The sequence below is a fragment of the Corvus kubaryi genome, unplaced genomic scaffold (genome assembly GCF_017639235.1).
Source record: "Corvus kubaryi isolate FWS band 111438036 unplaced genomic scaffold, C.kubaryi_AGA036_p1.0 65087, whole genome shotgun sequence".
NCBI lineage: Eukaryota > Metazoa > Chordata > Aves > Passeriformes > Corvidae > Corvus > Corvus kubaryi.
Genome location: NW_024581756.1, coordinates 1 through 18,875, shown reverse-complemented (window position 1 = coordinate 18,875; position 18,875 = coordinate 1). Strand labels below are relative to the sequence as shown.

The window sequence follows — 18,875 nt, the reverse complement described above, 5'->3', positions numbered from 1 at the left end:
TCAGCATCCCTCATTTTCAAGAAGTCTTATGTGGCAAAGGGAACTTCCAAGCTCTAGGATCAGCCCTGTTCATATGCAACCAAATGATTCAGGCAGCATCTGGAAAATATATAGTAGATTTCAGGGAATGAAGAGGTAATACCTGTATTTGGCTTTTACAGTCAATTAGAAAAATGATACTCTTGGCACGATGCCGGGAGGGATTTGCCTTAGGAAATTGGTGGCACAGGATATTGTAGGACTAAGGAGAAACCCCTTAACACAAGGCTCCTTTTTTGTCACAGTCCTTATTTTGCAGAGACAAATCTCTGTGTGTACCACTAACACTGTTCGATTTTAAGCATTGCATTTTCACTGAGTAATGGAGGGATAATGAAATTTTATATGGCACCTGGATTCAAAGCTCAGGAACATTTTTACCAATGAACTGTTGAAAACTATTTCTAGAAGTCCTTGCAGCAATTACCAAAACACAGCAAGCTCTGGGTGGAGCACTTGAACTATGTTGCCAGTACAGTGTAGCAGCTCGACAGTTCTGCATCCCTCTTCAAAATGTGCCTGTCGTTTCTAAGACCAGTTAGGATCTTTGCTACTATTACTGGTTTTAGGTGAAGAGCATTTGGAGGTGACCATGTGTAACAGGATAAAACTCTCAGAGTAAACAGACTTTCATTCAAAGTGGTGTAAATTTGAAAAAAATCTTGGTTTTGCTTCTTGCTGTCAAAATATCTTGACAGCAGTATTATTCATCAGGAAAACAGGTTTTGGAAACAGCTGATTTCTAAGATACTTTATTATGTTCTACACCTGCATTGCTAGGATGAGGTCAGGAATCCTTTGCTGTGTTTAATCCCCTGACTTCTTTAGACAATATTCAGTTGCTAAAATAGAGTAACTTAATCTGTGTCTGTCTTTCAGCACTAATGGCTTCTGTTGAAACAATTCATGCCTGAGATGTATGGACCTGACCTATGAAAATATGAGAAGATATTGTACAGTATATTTTAAATCTATGAAATTCATAGTTCTGATGCTTTTGGCCACAGAGCATCGTTTTATCACTTCCTGGAAAATGTTTATTCCAAGAGAGCTTTAAATGGCCCACGTGTACACTCAGCAACCTTCAGATTGTTCTCCTGATACCAGCTTGCTGCTACGATTTCTGTGCACATAAAATAAAGGCTCTTTTTAATGTGCAGCCTACAGTCAGAACTTAATTTGCTATTCTTCAGAGTTTAATGTTCTTTTAATTATGGATCATATAAGTTAACTTTTTTTGCTTCTTTTAGATGCATAAACCGGTTAATTTTACATATCACCACTAAACCTTGTTTTACACTTTTTAAACATTACAATTTATTGTTTTAACAATTTATTTGTAAAATTTTTATATATATATACATATAGATATATTTAAAATGTGCCATTTTTATTATTGCTTAGTAAAAGATGTCCTGTTTCTGCTGTAATGATTTCTTGGTCAGGTTGCAATGTCAGCAGTTACTGCCACACTTCTGTCAACATAGACATTAATGTTAGTGGTTACTTTTTCTTGACTAAAATGGAGTGTAGGTATTTTGAGGTACTGGGCTTTTCCTTCATGGGGTTAGGGTGTGTACAGCAATAAGCAGGTTTTCAATCCAGTACTTAGTTTGTGTACAAATGTAATTATGTTCATTGTGTATATATTATACAATGAGCACATACGATGTAAGTATAAGAAGCCACTTATTATTGTTCAAATACGAATGTTCATATCCCATTTCTTTTATATCATATTAAATAAATGTTGATGTTCTTAAGGACTTGTATGGTTAGTATTTCTTCCAGCAAACAGATGTCACACTGTGTTCCACCTTTTGATGTGGGGAATGCAACAAGTCCTATCGCATTGGCAACATCACCTGTCAACCAGAGTAGCAGTGACAGACTCTTAAGAGATCCCAGTCTTCCTCTTCAGGGAAGAATTAAGGCTGCAACACAGAACAAAACAGACAACCTGAGACTGAGATGCAAGAAATACAGGTTCAGCTCCTGGCTCTCCCAGACTTGTGTTGTGATACTGGAATACTCACTTAGTCATTCTGTGCCTCCGTTCCTTGTCTGTTTACATGGGAGGTAATAGCCTGTCTTAGTGGGGTGTGGTGAGCAGTAATTCAATATTTGCAAATGCTGATTGCCAAGTTCAGTGGGGTTAAGGAGAGAAGTGTGATGATTCCTGGAGGCTTTGGTATCTGCGTAGCATCTTCCAGAAACTGAAAGAAAACCTGAAATAATTTGTCAAGTGTTGTCACACTACAGATGTTACCAGCTTCGCTGTTCCATCTCGCGCAGCTGCCTGAATTTACCTGAGACAGAAGAGATTTAGAAAAGAATGATGAGAAATGAAAATATTTCAGGGACAGTTTTTGAATCTAGGATGTAAAGCTAAGGAATCTTTTGCATGTTCAGGCAACTGCTGTGTGCTTCAGTGCATGTGTGTGCCATAAGTGGTAAGGCAAGTTTCACAGGAAGGCAGCTGCCAGCTCCTGTTGTACTTTTTTTATCATACAAATCATATCCTGATCAAGTTAATATTGCTGTTCTAGAGACTATATAATTCATTGTGTTTTTTCATAGAGGAGTGCCTGATACAGTCAAACAGTTTGGAATGACTACCATTGCCCCCCTCCCCAAGTAGGAGTTCATGTTTGTTGGATTCTGTTGCACTCCCAGCTCTGCTGCTGGTTCTTCCTGGTGCTCTTTGCCACAAGACACAGAGTGTGTTGTCTGGCTACTTGTTGTTCTGCCATTCTCTCTAAAAAGTGAAAAAATAGGGATCAGAATTCAGCAGCAGAGCTGGGAGGGTCACAGTGAAAGAGGTGGCTGAAGGAAAGATGAATGATGATGCAGGCAGACAGCATCCAGCTGAAAAGTTACCACATCGCCCTCTTTTTTTGGAACAGCAGCCCCAAATTAGTGCATCCTTCCATCCAAAAGACAGAGGAAAGAGGAATGTGATTTTTATTGCTCAACCAGCCAAGGCTTAAGTTCAGTGGCATCACTGGTTGAACACCTGAGGCAAAGCAAATAGGACACACCCTGTTCTCTCCCTAACCCTTCTACAGAGAGCTGTTCGCTGTCAAGTTTTGCAATCTCTTTCTGCCCTTGCTGCCAAGGAAAGAATCGCAACCAATAAAGGAAAGAATGACTAAGTGATTTTTGGACATTTATAGATGTTGTCTGTGTCTAAAGCAGTTGTTGGTTTGGTGTATCTGCGAGGAATGTGCAGTTTATACAGGAGCTGGGCAAGGGGAGGGAGAATGAGCAAGTTTTGCTGATAGAACTGTTGGCAAAGACAGCAAAGGTGAATGATGCAGGAATGTAGTAATGAGCATAGACTATAATTTCACTTCCTGTGGGCACTTGCTGCAAAGACTGGGAGTTTCATTGGGTGCTCTATTTTTTGTCTTATGGAAAAAAACATAATAAATGTATGGCTTTGTGTTATCACAGAGCATCTACTGTTTCTTACCTCATCAGAATAAGTCATCCCAGTGATCATACTCCTGAGATATAGAAGTATCAGAATACTGATATGGTCAGCCTTCAAACATCTATTTTAAGTTTGTATCTAGGATATTTTTATATTTCTGACTGATTGCTTTATTGGCTATTGCACTGACACTTGTATATATGGAACATGCTTTTTTTTCGAAAGCAGGAGTCCTTGGGAATAATGCAACACATTCTCTACAGATGTTCATGCTTTTCAGAACCAATTACATCTATTTTTGTCTTTTGTTCACCATTTGCATTGTTCCAAGGCTACTAGAGAATGTGATTCTTTTAAGTCCCTTAATAAAGTGACATTACTCAAAAAGTTATAGTTGGTATCTTGGCAGTTCTTGTATGTTGTGGACTGGCTCAAAGGGAAAGACCTCACCAGGCAGCTGAAACCTAAACCTTGTTTATGTTGTTACTGAGGTGGAAAAAGTAGTCTTTGGTTCACATTTCCTCAGAAATACATGTCATAAAATGAGTCCAATAGGGTTCTATTTTCAGGAAATCAGAAAAAAAAATTGAAACATTTCTATCAAAATCACATTAATTGGACAGTCTGTGACAGAATTCTTGTCCACCCCATTGGATCCACTAGATGTACCAGGAGTGCATACATGAAAAACATTAATGAGTTACACTGTCAGTAATAGATTTATTAACTTCTCTAGGACTTAGACTGGTGGCTTAAGTTGTATCCTGGTTGAGTAAAGCAGCAGAATAGAAGGCCTTTAATTAGTGATGCTGTTGGGGAAGTCTTACCTCAAACTTTTCATTATATTTTAAAGATAAGGTGGAGGGGTTTTATTTTTCCTTTTCTAATAAACCATAAGTAGCACTCATTCAGATCTCAGAAATGGCTCATCATGTCTTCTCTACACAATACTGTTTGGTCCCTGTGATCCTGGATTGTGCTATAATTATTTTCTGAAGTTATTCTAGGGTAGTTTAATCTTATTTCAGTTTGAATCCTAAGTTAAAATGTTATTTTCCATCCTTTAGAAAGTTGACATTTAAACGACCGATAAACAAATTGCCTGTACCTGGCATTAATAATATATCTGAAACAACTTAATCTAACTTTTTTAAGGATGCACATGGAGATAACAAAGCAACATCTGGCCTTCATTTCTTCTAAAATATGCTTGCTGGTATATCCTAGGAGCTGTTTGGCTTGTCCATATGGGAACACTGAAGAAGCTGCTACAAAATAAAATGGAATATACTGGTGGCTGCAAACAAATGCCTGACCCAAAATGAAGGCTCAAAGCAGCTGCTTTCTGAACTTGACACGCACAACTTGTTACCCAGCTGTTCCAGATGTGTCAGCATTCAAATGTTACTTGTGGAATGAAGGTTTTGGTACTTCTTTTTTTGTGGTGTTTCTTCATTCTGTGGTATGCCAAAGAAAATGTTTTTAAGGTCTGTCTAAATATTATCTGGCTGCTGTGGTGAAACTGCAAGCAACATTTAATTGCAGCTCTGGGTAAGTGACATCAGCACAGAGGTTGCTAATTGCCTCATGTGGCAGTCTGGCTAGGGATGTGTTTAAGAACACTTATTTAGGACAGATTAGGTTCTGTTTGGGATGAAAGTAAAGCTATAAGCAAATGGTGCTGTTTCCAGTGGACTGCTGTAGAGTATATCTGGACAAAACCAGATGTGGGATCATTAACTTCTTTATTACTGAAACCAAATTGAAAATAAGGAATTAATTTTTTCTTTTTGTCAGATTCTATCCAGATCCCCATTCTGTGGAACGGGAATACTTCAAAGTATTTCAGACTAAAAATGGAAACACCCTCTTGCTCTTTTGAAGGTGAAATGAGTACTGTTAAAAAAAATAAAGATAAAAAAGCAGACTCTGCATGTTTATATGTAGAACAAGCAAGATTTACTTACAGCCTCGAGGTTTGGTCAATGAAAACTTTCAGGAAAATACCTCATCCTCATCTGTTGTCATATGGTCACAGTGAAGTGACTGGTGCTATCCTGGGCTCTCTTCTGCATCTTTAAACCCATTACAGCCCAGTGTGTAAAATACTCTGCATTCCTTATGTGGAGAAAAACTGCCTTATCCACACCCCTGTTGTCTGTCCCTACATGAGCAGCTGAACCCAAGCAATCAGTTTCTTGCTTGGAGTAATGAAAATCTGCAGGTGCTTATCATCCTGAAAGATTGAGTCAAAGCATATAATGAGAGACACCCAACATTTCCAAGTAACTTGCATCTGAATCCCCCTTATTTTCAGCACTGGATTCTATTTAGAAAAAAAACCAGTTCTAAGTAACAGTTACATTACTAGAAATAGAAGAATTAGTAGGTACAAACAAATTCATAAGAATTTACTTGAGAAAATTGTCATTAATTGACAGGACATTTCAAAGCAATTGAGGGGGAAGAAAGGCTGCAAAATTCAGCGACTCTACTCATAAATCACCTCTTCACAATATGAATTTCTGGTGAGTCTTACACATGTAGTAGGCTGCTTCATACTGTGCAACTTTCTTCTTGGTAAATTCCCAAGTCAGCAAGAACATGGAGGCTGTTTCAGATGTTTTAGCTTTAAAGAGGCATGATTTTTTATTTCTTTTTTTTTTCTTTTTTTTTTTTAATATGCTCATCCATCTAGGAAGCAGCTGTTAATGGCTGCTGGGCTTACTGTTGTTATACACTGAAATGGTCTCATCTAGGCGGAGGGGAAAAAAGACGGCTAAACTTTCTGGTGAATGTTTTCTGACGCTGGTGACTGCTGCTATTTTGTGTTTGGTTTTTGGCTACCTGGAGAATGTCTCAGAGTTTGCACGTGCAAGCGCTGGAACTGCACAGAAGCCAGCTTGTAGGGGTCAGGTCTAGCTGCAAGTGTCATTTTGTGAGCAGGGAAATTGCCTGGAAACCAAACTCACCTTTGAATAACATTCCTGGCTGTTTTCTTAGCCTATGCCAACAGACCCATAATATTTTGTAACTGCTGTTTCTAGTATATTGTGCCTACAAATAATAAATATTTTTAATAAGAACAAAGTGCCTGGATAATGTGTGAAATCCTGATCACTGTTTCCAAGGTAGCAGCTGCAAATTAGTGAACCAGCCTCAGCCATTTAGGAGATTGCCTTAGTGAAGAGGAACTGGTCAATACTCATGGACTAAAACATTGGGAAAAATCATACTTGCTTATATAAGCTGATCCTTTGGAGTATTGGGAGGATAACTTCTCTGACCTCACAGCTTTTATTTTAAAACTTTTATTTCATTATCTTAAAGCTATTCAATTCTGTGTGATCAGCTAAATATAACCTAGCTAAACTCCATTTCCATCATCCAGATTTTAGGACGAGGAAGAACAGAGGTCATGACATTTTGATCATTTTTGCCTCATTAAAATCTCGCGGACCCCAAGGAGCACAGCTGGGTCATGTTTGTAAAAGGTGGGACTCTAAAGCCTTGCTCAATTTGAGCCATGCCTGTTTCACAGAAGTGCTCCACTCGGATTCCCATCCATCCTTCCCTGGCTGGCCGGTTCCAGGCTGGAGCACTGCAGTTATTTCACCTATGAACAAAATCCCTAGCTTTTACAACGTTTTCAGGCAATTAATCATAGGCGGTCTGTGAAGTCTAGGATCTCTACAGCTGATGCCTCCAAACTGTTAAGAAGATGACAGTGTACAGGAGTGAATCCCAGTTAAAGCTTAAGCACTGCAGACTCTCTAGGCAATTCCCAAACCCTTGGGTGCTGTACCTGCATCTTTGAGTGCAGCAAACCGGATTTCTGTGCAGTTGAATGGATTGCCTCCTCCAGCAACTGCTGAGGAGCTGTTGATTTTAAGGATGCCCAGCAGGCTGGGTTTGTGTTTCGGAAAGTGCTGCTGGCGATCAGTATTCCTGCAAGAGGAGGCTTTCCCTCCCGCAGCCCTCCCTTTCTCCTGCAGCTGGAGGTAGGCACGGCCTCGCTGGCTTGGGCTGGAAAAACACTGCTATTACCTGCTGGCCTTGATGCAGAAGCAGCCAGGCTTCCTTCCAGTGTCTGCCCTGGGCAGATAAGTTGTGTTAATGGGGAAGCAGGAGATGAAGGGCACGGGTGTTATCAGTGCAAGTTCAAGTGCTCACGCAGAATGAGAACAAAGTTAGCCCGGCTGCAGCTGCTGCTGCTGCTTTCCCACTGCAGCTTCCCTCCTTTTCCCTCTCAGCCTGGCCCCTTTGTCCTCACGGCGTGGTTGCCATTGTGTGGGAGTTTTAAGGGATGAAAGCGAGCGATCGCTGATGGGTGACATGATAGTGCTTTAAATGGGAATGCAGATTACTCCCAATACCACGCGATGGAGCAACGCGGACAAAGCGAGTGGCGGCAGGACAATAGGCTTAGGATGATGGCCATGGCCAGAAGTGACGGACAAAAGAAACAAATACCAAGATGAGTTTAAAAAAATGTCCAGGACAGTCAAAGACCCCGTGGTCTGGGAAACTCTGTAACTGCGCAAGCTGTCCAGATGTGGCGGACTGCAGCTGACCTGTCATCTCAGTAATATTTAGTATCCCTTTCTCTTCCTTCTGGGAATCTGGGAGCTGAGCACGCGCAGGAAATCGGGGATTACAAACTTGTCTGAACTTTTCACTGCCAGACATTAACATGCGGATGCAGCAGCCTGTATGTAAATGATGTTATCGGAGCTGTTTTATGCATGTGTTTCCAGGATAAGAAAGGAGATTATTTCATTGTGTGAACTAATTACCTGTGAAGAAAAATTTAGGGCCTTTTTAATGTTAATGCCAGGCTGTATTTTCATTAACCTTCCTACTCAATGATGCAGTGTTGTGTGTTTATTGTGTATTTTCAAATGTTAAGGACTTGATCCTTTAACCTAAATGAAAGAAGTTCTTGATACGACTTTGCATGAACAGGTTTCTTTGCAAGGCTGCAACCACATCTCAGAGCCGTCTTTTGCCCAAAAAATGGGGTTGCTTCACCAAATGGAAAGACAAAGTGACTTTTAAGTGTCGTGGTATTGCTGCTTAATGGTGCGCAGCAACGATTAAAGATAAAAAGGGGACAATCATATTACACTGGGACTACAAGACAAATTACTGCAAAACAGAGAAAATGTGTTCTTGGCCTAACCTGCAGCTGGGCATAACCAGGGCAGCAGAATTTGTGTTGATGCAACAGATCTGGGCCCAGATGGAAACAGCCCTTTTGATTTCAGGTGGACAGATTGCATGATTTAAAGTTAAACACACTCACACTGCAAACATTATGATACAGGAGAGAATTTGTGCAAGAATCTGATCTCTTGTGGTTCCTACATCTCAGATGAAATTCTGCATGTTGCTTATTAATAGTATAATTAGACAAGGGAGGAGGGGAGTAACTTTCGAATGCTTTGTGTTTCAATATTTATATGGCTTTTAAACCAGCATTTATTTTGTCATACTTTGTTAAGCATGATATAAACTGAGTTATAGAACATGAGCTGATGAGAATATGTTGCATGTCATGGAAATGAATATGCATGCAATATGCCAAAATAAGTTACCATAGTACAGTGCAGGTGGGGGACTGAGACCACTTACTGCAATATAAGAAAGTCCCAAAATCTGACTGTATTAATATGCAAAAGACCTCCAAAATTGTACTGTTATAAAAAATCTGAAATACAAGTGGTTCATGGACATTGGTCCAGCACTTAATTTATGTTTTCTTGAGGATGGTGAGGAGAATGTAAATTTCTTTTCTGTAAAGTCCCATTTTTAATTGGCTGCTTTGCTTCCTCTCTACATGAAACTTGGGCTTGAGAAACGGGGATGTGAACATGTCTGAGGCACTTTTGTGTAAGATCAGGTGCTCAAGATAGCAGGGAGAACAGAAACCATGGCCTGAAGTGGTGCCAAAGGATTTTCCTTGGAAGAAACAAGGCAGAAGTAGGTCATTGCTCTCTACAGAGCTGATACCTTAATGCTTTTAGTGCCTGAGTTACACTTCTATAATACATCTCTCTTTGTTGTACCTCTTATGCACTAGCACAACCTAAATCAAATAGTTTCCTCAATTTAAGAGTCCCCAGTTTTATGTGAAGACATGTAGGCATGGATTGTAAGATTCACCACATGTAAAATCAGCTCTTTTTTGCCTTGCCCTAAAGAGTTTCCTATGTTTTCCAGGCTTTAAATAGCCAAATCCACTTTTCACTGAGATGAAACAAATACTTAGCGTTGCCAAACCCAGACAGAAATGCAACTGCAAAGATGATGGTTCTGATAAATTATCCAGTTAAATGCAATATAAAGCCAAACTGCTCCTGACAGGAGGCCTCTATAGCAACAGCTTGCTAAGAATATATAGTGCTCCTTTTCCTACTATAACTTCTGTATTATGTTGTTTTGGGGCACTGATCTGCCTAGAAAAAGTACTGGGCAGTATTTGTTTCGTGAACACAGGTTGCATGTGTCACTAGGCAAAAATCATTAAGTGCATAATGTTCACTTTGACTGAACAAAAAGCAGTTTTAAAAGACTGGCTAGACTCAAAAGCATCATGTCATTGAAAGTTAGGCCCATCCCTGTTGAGAACACTCCATGTGTGGGTTTAACAGCAGCTTTCACTGGAAGCTTTAAAGACAAACAACTACACCTCAGAGCAGTCCTGGGAAAGAGACTCTCATGCATATCCTAACCATGCATAAATTGCTGCATAACAACATGCTAAAATGCTTTGGCCACCCCTGTGCAGTCAGTTGTCTGGAGAATCTGGGAGCAACTGAGCTGGGAATAGAATTCAGAAGAGGGGAATTGCTGCTTTGCCTATTAGAAGACACGCAGTGCATCCATAGGGCACATCATGAGGGCATTGAGCTAATTTAGGATCTACATCTCCCAATTCTGCCACGTAGTCCAGGCTTCCTGAGAGAGTGAACCTCTGAACTACTGAAATTCTGAATGATGGAGGGGTCACAGTGCAACTTAGGCTCTCCTGTGTGGTGGGGGCCAAGTCCCCACCTCCTAGCAGCCATCAATAATATCAGGGTATCAGGATTTGCTGTGAGTTCCTCAAAATTCCTCAGTTCCCCAGATCTCAGGCTGAGTTTGATAGTCTGGCCCCACTGAGGTCAATGTGATTTTTGCAATCAATACCAGAGATGCCAAAGTTTCAGACAAAGCTTGTAAAACTCATCTGAGAGCACACATCTGGTCATTTAGTTTGCAATAGAGGTGGCTGTTGCAAGATTGGGTGTAAGGCACTCAATCTCAGTTTTCATTCCATCAGTGATAACCAGTGGGGGCATAATGCAAGTTTCCAAATGTTCTCATTTCCCACTGCTTCAAATAAACAGCATCAGAACTCAATCAATATGTGCACAGCCAAAAAGACCTTACTTTCTCTTTCCTTGTCTAAATTATGAGGATCTCACCTATGCAGCAACCATTTTTTAGTCATTTCTGTAAAACAAAACTTCACTGGGAATGGAAGAGTCTCGTAGTTCTCCCAACACTGGTGCTTGTGGTGATTACAGGGGGGCACAGTTGGCACAGACAGCAGGCTGCCTAACTCAGTGTGAAAGACAATGCATTTACTTGGGTTGGAGTGGCCACAGCTGACCAGGTAACATTCTATCCTTGCCAAGGGTATGACCCCAAGGAGCAGATCCTGCCACAGAAGTCCTCAGCCTCTTGCCCCGGAGCTGCCAGGCAAACACCAGAGCACACAGACATGCTGGTCTCTCACACTGAGGATACAGGAGTGGCAGTCATTACATCGATGGAGTTGGACTGCAGAATGTGCTGGTATTTGATTAGGGTTTTTTACAGGTTACTACTGCCTTCAGCATGGCATTTTTGTGGCAAAAGGGAGTGCAAGAAGGCTGGGTGCTGCCCTTATTACACCAGAGAGAGAAACAGAAGGTGTGGGGAGTACTGAAGGGGGAGGAGGGGGGCAGGAGAGATCCATTTTTGCCAGATTGCAACTATATTCCAGCTTCAGAGGCCAAGAGTGGGGAAGTTTGCAGCGTAAAACCACAGAGGTTTGACAAGCAGGCATTCCCCTGGCTCTGTTGTCAGCATGCAGACAGGCAGCACAGTTCCTTTGGCACAGAATTGCTGCAGTGAGCTGATGAAGATCTTTTCAGTCCCTGGGCTTCCCAGTGCTGTCATGACAACAGCTACTTTCTCGGTCCTGCTGAAACCCCTTTTCACATTCAGTGAATGCCACGCACAGAAAAGTAGGTTGTTCTCATCAGTCTCCCTCTCTCCCTCAGATTTGATTGATTGAGAATAGGGAGGGGTGCTGTACTTCTACAAGCTTGGCTTATTTTCCATGAACGAGATGGATCCTTCATCTTACAGGAAAGGTTTGAGGAGCTATGAATAGAAACGGTGTTTTAATAGCTCAGAAGACAAATACACTATCTGTAATAAACATTTGTCATTAGTGGCAAATGACAATGAAGTCATCCTGCTGGTTTTGTAATTGTTAAATTAGTTTTTATTAATTTGAGTGTGACTTCTGCTGTTCAGTGAATGCCCTAATAACGGCAATTCAAGTCTTTGGATGCAAATCTGAACTTTTCTGAAATTTGTGTGTTTGCTTGTGCTCAAGCCTACCAAATATTAAATTCTATTTAAATAAACTAATTCTGTATCTCTCTAGCTGTTTGATAAACTTCCATGACCTCAATTTTTCTTGTAACATAAGCAGAGCAGTGGGGAGAGAAGATGAATTGTCCAGCTGTTAAGTTTTTGGGAAATCTGGACTTTGACACCTCCAAGACAGTATCTTGCCCCAGGCTGGCCGGAGCGTGTGATAAATGCCTCTCTTAAGGATAACCTCTCTCCCTTAAGTCTCTAGCATGCCAAGATCTGGCAATCATGGAAAACATGTAATCTTACTCGCTTGTCATTTCTAATCTCAGGGGAAGTAGCAGGACCCTACATTTGTCATCCGGGCTATTGTGGGAATTCTGAATGGAGCCATCAGTCTTTCAGGCTGCATCCAAACCTGCCTGCAGGGACTCAGGGCAGCTCAACTCAGCTGCTGGGGCTCCCAACCAGGACTCCCTTCCTATCTTTACAAAGCCTGGTGCGAGGCAGGAGTGGTGTGAATATGATTTTCATCCCCACGTCAGGCTGGGGCAAAGCCAGGGTGTATGGTGATATTTGGGAACCCAGAAAAATACTTACTGGCTTTGCAGATTTAGCAGTGCCTGTGTCTCTGTGTAACATGGGAATATCTCAGTTTTCCAGAATCACAGAAAGTTAAGGTTGGAAGGCACCTCAGGACATCACGGAGTCCAAGCCCCCTGCTCCAAGCAGCAACAGCAGGAACAGGCTGCTCAGGACCATGTCCAGGTGTGGTTTGAATATCTTCATGAACAGCAATGCCACAACCTCTCTGGGCAACCTTTTCCACTGCTTGAAAGTGAAAAGGTTTCTTCTTATGTTTAAATAGGATTAATTTTCTGCATCTCAGTTTGTGACCATTGACTCTTGCTCTTACCAGATACCACTAAGTCTGGCTCCATTTTCTTTACTTCCCCTCTCAGATATTTACACCTTGATGAGATCCCCCTGAGCCTTCACTTTTTGGGGCTGAACAGTCCCAGCTATCTCAGCCTCTCCTCGTCTGACAAGCTCCACTCCCTTAATGATCTTCAGGGCCCCTTGCTGGGCCCACCACAGCATGCTCTGGGAAGCTGAGAACTGTGGTTGGAAGGACATGTGTTCACAAGAGCTTGATCTTGGAAAGACAGGAGATTCTTTCAAGAAAAGAGAAAAAAAAAAAAAAGCACACAAACTTTATAACTAGATTTCTGCAAGGGGATTTTCATTTAAATTTTATGAAACATTCATTTAAAGAAATCTAAAACTGTTCTATGGAAAACCCATATTGTACTTACGACCACAAGTTGAAGAAGGGGAGTTACCAGAAGTTGAAGAAGGGGATTTTTAAAGTAATCCTAGAATGTGGAAAAGCTGCTGTAAACTTGTATTCTTTCCAAGCTGTGATTTGTATTTAATTAGCATTCAATTAATTATGCATTTCTGATTGGTTGTAATGGTTACACACCAGTTTTTCAACATGCAAGATCTTGATTACTTTTATGGTTTTTGAAAAGAATTTCCATGTGTGCAAAAAGGCCTCTGCTCCTGACTTCACATCTATATTTTTAGTGGAAAAAAAGGGATTTATTTCCTAGTGGGCTTGTGCATAATGGCCCCCTCAGCTGGGTTGACTTCCCCTGGTTTTACTGTGAGGTTCTGCAGCAAGTGACCTGCAGAAAATTAAAGGACATACTGGTGACAGCCCTCTACATGTACTCAGGCACACACCTTCATTTAAAGCTGGAATCCAGCTGTTTTGCATAAGAATGTTGAAAAAACCAATTCCCCAAATTAACAGCAAGTAAAGACTCTATAATCTGGAAGCAAATATTTTAATTATCTCTGCCTAAAATGAATCTAAATTACAGCATTTAAGGATGTTGATTCTTCTGAAACTTAGGAATTTTGGCTGCGTTTTACTGAAAAAGAGCAAACTGTGCCAAAAAGAAAGTGTACACAAGGAGATTTAGGATACTTTGGGAGGAAAAGAAAGTATTTCTGACAATGTATGTAGGTTTTTTAGTCATAGATAAAAATATTGACAATACTGATGACAGAGAAAAGATGCTCTATTTGCTTGTACAGTCCTCCATATATTACTGTTTTACCTATTCATATGATCTATTGCATCAGTTATTTAAATTTTCCAATGTGGCATTTGAAAAACTTTCCCAATAGTTTCAAAGAAAAGCACAATGCAGTTTTAGCATACATTTATGCAAGTTCCTGTAAGCCACAAAAATTGAGAGACATGGGGTGACAGGATTAATATTCAGCTCTACCAGTGCAAAAGTACTGCAAGTAGATTTTGTTTCTGAAGCAAATTCTGAGTTCATTCTCAGTGGTATCTATAACTAATAGATTTTCACAGCTGAACAGTACCTACTTGAAATTCTGTGCTTATATTTCAGTTTTTGCAGCAACCTGTAGAGCACACCAATGAACCATATTACAAGGCCTCCTAATGCCTTGAACTCACAGCTTTTTATCTTTCACTTACAAGAAATTTTCACGCTTTATTATTTTGCATTTCCTGTTTTCCTTCAATATAATTTGACAACAAATTGAGCATCAATTAGCGTGCGTTTTAGAGGCTTCACCTACTTGTAAGGTACATGATTCCTTTCAATTACATCAGAATATCTATGGAACATGGGAACACTGTGTTTATAGATGGCTTAAAGCAGAGATGCCCTCATCTCCACTGGGCTGGCACGAGTTTACCACAAATGCAAATAAAATTAATGTTAGGATGTGCTTTTGGATGAGATCCAGAATGATAGAATGGGGTTTTCCACTGCTGAAGTAACTCCTGGTCCTTTGTGTCACCTTAGCAAGTTGTTAATTTTTCTGTTCCTCTCTTCCCCGTCCCCCAGAGTGTTACATCTGACTGAGCTGGCTGGAGCTCTCTGAAGTTTCATGACCTAACAGGAACAGAATGCCATTTTATTTTTTTTTTCCTCCTAGTTACCACTAAAAGCAGTTCCCTGGTCTAGCTCATGGCAGGAATTTCAGGGACAGCTGTGCTGGCACTAGAGAAGAGGCAGCAGATCAGCGTGACACAAAGCAGGGGCAGGGCAGAGGGGGAAGAAGGTCCCAAGCAGTATCAAGAATTCCTTTTGCTGCAAAGCGTTTTGCAAAGCCAGTTACAACCCCAGAGAGGGCTCAACACTCAGGGGAGAGAAGAGGGACCCTTTCCCAACATGCATTCCCTGCAGCCTTCTTCTGGTTGGCCCAACCTAAGCATGGCTTGTAGCTTCTCACAGTCATGGCTTCTAAGCAGACAGCACAGGCAAAGATTAAAGGCAGCTTTAAAAAGAAAAGAGCATGGAAGCTGAGTTTAAAGGGAGAATCAACTGGGTGCTGCAGGAGAGGGTGGGGTCAGAATTGCATCATGAGGCAATTTCAGCGCAGTCTGAAGGGAAGGGTGAGAACCCAGCGCTGGCTGCTCACTTGAAGCAATGAGAGATCGTAGCCTCTTCCTTCAGACCTTGAATTTGGATGGGGAAGGGTGGGGCAGAAAGAAGGGAAGGGTGCAGTTTCCAGAGGCTGCTGAGCAGGCAGAATTCTGAGCAAGGTGAGTCATGAGGTGCAGGCAGCAGGAATTTCCTGCACTGCTTTAGACATACGTGGGGAGGCAGGGGTTGGAGAAGGGAGCTCAGTGACCAGATGCTTGGCTTTACAGAATCTCCCCAGGTATCCTAGCAAGTGTAAGACTGGATGTCACCTTTCCTGTGCCTCAGGCCTATTTAATTTTTCTTCTCTCTTTCTAGGCCTTTTTTGCTGTTTTGAAGTGTTTTGCTTGCATACTGTATATCATAGTATAGGTATAATATAATGCTGATCAAAACCTCAACAAACCTGCCTTACACATATAAGATCTTCTGGTGATCTCACCTAAGTGACCCTCAAGAAAACCCCACAAAACAGCCAAATTGTTGTGAATCAAGAAAAGAAGAAACTACTTCTTTGGAGTGTACTTGTTACTGATCCTGCTGTCAGTGTGAATGCCCTGCACCCTGGTGTTCCTGAGGTAAGAGAATAAAATCTTAATTTCTTCTCCCTGCTCTGCTGTGTCTACAAGTTGTTTTTGCACTAATGGTCCGGCTTGGAATCTTTGCCTGTGAACAGCATCCTTGTTTATCTACTGGCTTTTAAAAAATTTTATTATTTTGTACTTGGTTGATTCCTCAACACAAATGTCTGAGTTTTACAGCATCGTTGTAAGGTGATCATTCCAAGCTAGACTGAGCATATCGGAAACCCTTTGTGTGAACGACAGAGTAACATCCATCAGCAAAGCCCAAGTGAACGATGTGTTTCTTCTCCAAATGATTTCCTAACAGGAATCTCCTCCTTTGAGCTTTTATCAGGCAATTCAAATGTAAATGATTTAGATGCTTTTGCAAGTTGTAGAATCACCTGTTCTCTGACAGATCTCCTCTTTCAAGAGGTTTGAAACGTCAAAAAACCTCGGAGAAATAGGAAATCTAGTTTCGGTAAGCTGTGTGGGTTTGTACAGAGAAAGCTCAGTGAGCAATAATCATTGCTGCTTGCACTTGATTAGGACTTTATTACAGCACTCAAGGGCCGAGCCTGGACACAGAATTTTGTGTGTTTGAAAACCTGAGAGCAGGACACCAAGAGATTATCACAGAGATTTTCTTTGATGACTGTCTGCTGCACTAGTGACCCCTTTGGTACTGCGCGCTTGCTTAAATGCCAAGTGATTTCCATTACGCAACAGAAACGTCCTGAGGTTTCCTTCCCTGACCCCCTCTGAATACACAAATTACCTAATGAGCTGGCGTCTCTACCGCCCTGCTTAGGAGAGGGGGAAGTGGGAGGTGGAATCGGTGCCAAACACAAGGAGCCTTTGCGTGCACACACCACCTCAAGGAACCCAGAGAGACTTGGGGGAAAAAAAGACACTGATTGCCTTGAGCACACCGCGGAGCCGATCAGGACAATTTACATTAGGGTACATAGAGTTCTTTGTTATAACTTTTCTCCCCTTTATCTCATATCCATCGTTTGTGAAAGGTGTCTTAACTAAGTCCCTCATACATTTTTGGTCTCTCATGACTCAATACCTCTCTGATTCTGTCCCCTGCTACAGCACAGAACTGCAGAAGGGCGTCAGTGAGTAACAGAGACATAGGAATTATTTCAGCTACTGCCGTTTCTGGACTGAATCAAAGGGTGGGTTGTTTTCGAAACGTCACACTTCGTGTTTGAATAGACCAGCGACTGCTACACCCACCCGGGAGCCCCACACCTTCCTCAGTGGAGAGCAAAGCACAGCACACACTGTTACCAGGAGGAAAGGCAGAACAGGGTGCAGAGGCTCAGGGTTTGGTGCCTGTTTTGGTGGAGTTAGAAGACCTGCAGTACACATCTTGCACAGATGAGAAGCAGCATTGCAGCTGTTCTTGTCTTTTTTCCCCTCTGCATTTTTTTAAAGCATTCTTAGCATTTCCACTTTCTAGCTGAGGCTGCCTTCTAGAAATCTGAGGAACTATCATCACTTTTTGATTGTTGTTGATTTCCAAAATTTGCTTATGCTCCTCTGCATAAGCTCTGCAGGCTAAATATGTTATTGGTTTGTTTTCAAAGATTAATCCAGTGTAGGGTCCCTCTTCTCCAACCCCCTGTTGCTGCTTCAGTGCTGTGGCTCTCTATTTTGATGCTGCTACACCGCAGCTTGTTCTTGTTGCTGCTCACAACTACATCTGTTGATGGGCTGGGAGCCACCTCCAGCTATGCAAATGGAGGTTTTAGGAGCACCTTCTCCAGATTTTAATCCTACGCAGTTAACTTCTCCTGGAATCCAGGATCTCTGTGGACATGCCAGATATGCCTGCTGTAACTTGAATTGGTGATGTTCTTCCTCATGTGCAGAAGGCGCAATGTTTTTCTGGACTGAGTTGTGGTTCTGTGTTTTGTACTTTGTTTTAAAACTAAACTACCACAGCTTCATGATTTTTGTTTTAAATGTGGCAAGCTCTGTAAGGGTTGGGTAAAGACTGACAGATGTAAGACATTTAAAATTCACATGGAATACCATTTTATGCTTTCAATTACCCTTCTCATCTCTCTAATAACTTGTCAAACTGCCCGATTTTATCTCTGTGTTCAGATTATACCCATCTTCCTGTTCTACTGCAAATCCCCATCCTATATACTTTGTAGTAAACTTTATCTCATTTTACATTATCATTAAATGACCTTAATTTTCAAACACTGTTCTGAAGGCTTCTATGTGATTGACAGGCATCCTGCTGAGATTTCACCTTTCCCCTTCTACACATCCATGGGTTTAGATTGGGTATTAGGAAGAAATTCTTCCCTGTGAGGATGGTGAGGCCCTGGCACAGGGTGCCCAGAGAAGCTTTGGATGTCCCATCCCTGGAAGAGTTCAAGGCCAGGTTGGATGGGGGCTCTGAGCAACCTGGTCTGGTGGAAAGTGTTCCTGCCCAGGGCAGGAGTTTGGAACGAGAAGATCTTTAAGGTTCCTTCCAATCCAAGCCATTCTGTGATATTTCACAGTCCCCTTTCGTCACACAGCTCCTCCCCGGGCGCCAGGAAGCCCCTTCCCTGCCAATGGATGTTTAAGGCCAGTTTGCTCTGGTTTATTCTGTCTCCACACTGCATAGCGTGGCCGCATTTTTCACTCCTTTTTATCGGTGGCGCTGAAACTCTTTCCCTGCCTCCTTTCTGCCTCGGCCCAGCCCGTGCTGGGGCA

The 18,875-nt window shown here is 41.6% G+C and overlaps 1 protein-coding gene and 1 long non-coding RNA gene across 13 annotated transcripts in view; both read left to right on the top strand.

Annotated features, from left to right (window-relative positions):
* Positions 1-3,866, top strand: part of LOC121673007 (pleckstrin homology domain-containing family A member 5-like) — a 102,181-nt gene extending 98,315 nt beyond the window's left edge. For all 12 annotated transcript variants that reach the window (XM_042045994.1, XM_042045993.1, XM_042045997.1 and 9 more), the window contains one exon: positions 919-3,866. In XM_042045994.1, coding sequence (XP_041901928.1) covers positions 919-937 — 19 coding nt within the window. In that variant the 3' untranslated portion in view covers positions 938-3,866. The remainder of the gene's footprint in view (positions 1-918) is intronic.
* An 11,892-nt stretch (positions 3,867-15,758) lies between these two features.
* LOC121673006 lies at positions 15,759-18,376 on the top strand. Its single transcript, XR_006019109.1, has 2 exons — positions 15,759-16,163; positions 17,250-18,376. It is a non-coding gene; the product is annotated as an uncharacterized LOC121673006 (long non-coding RNA).
* Positions 18,377-18,875: the final 499 nt, after the last annotated feature.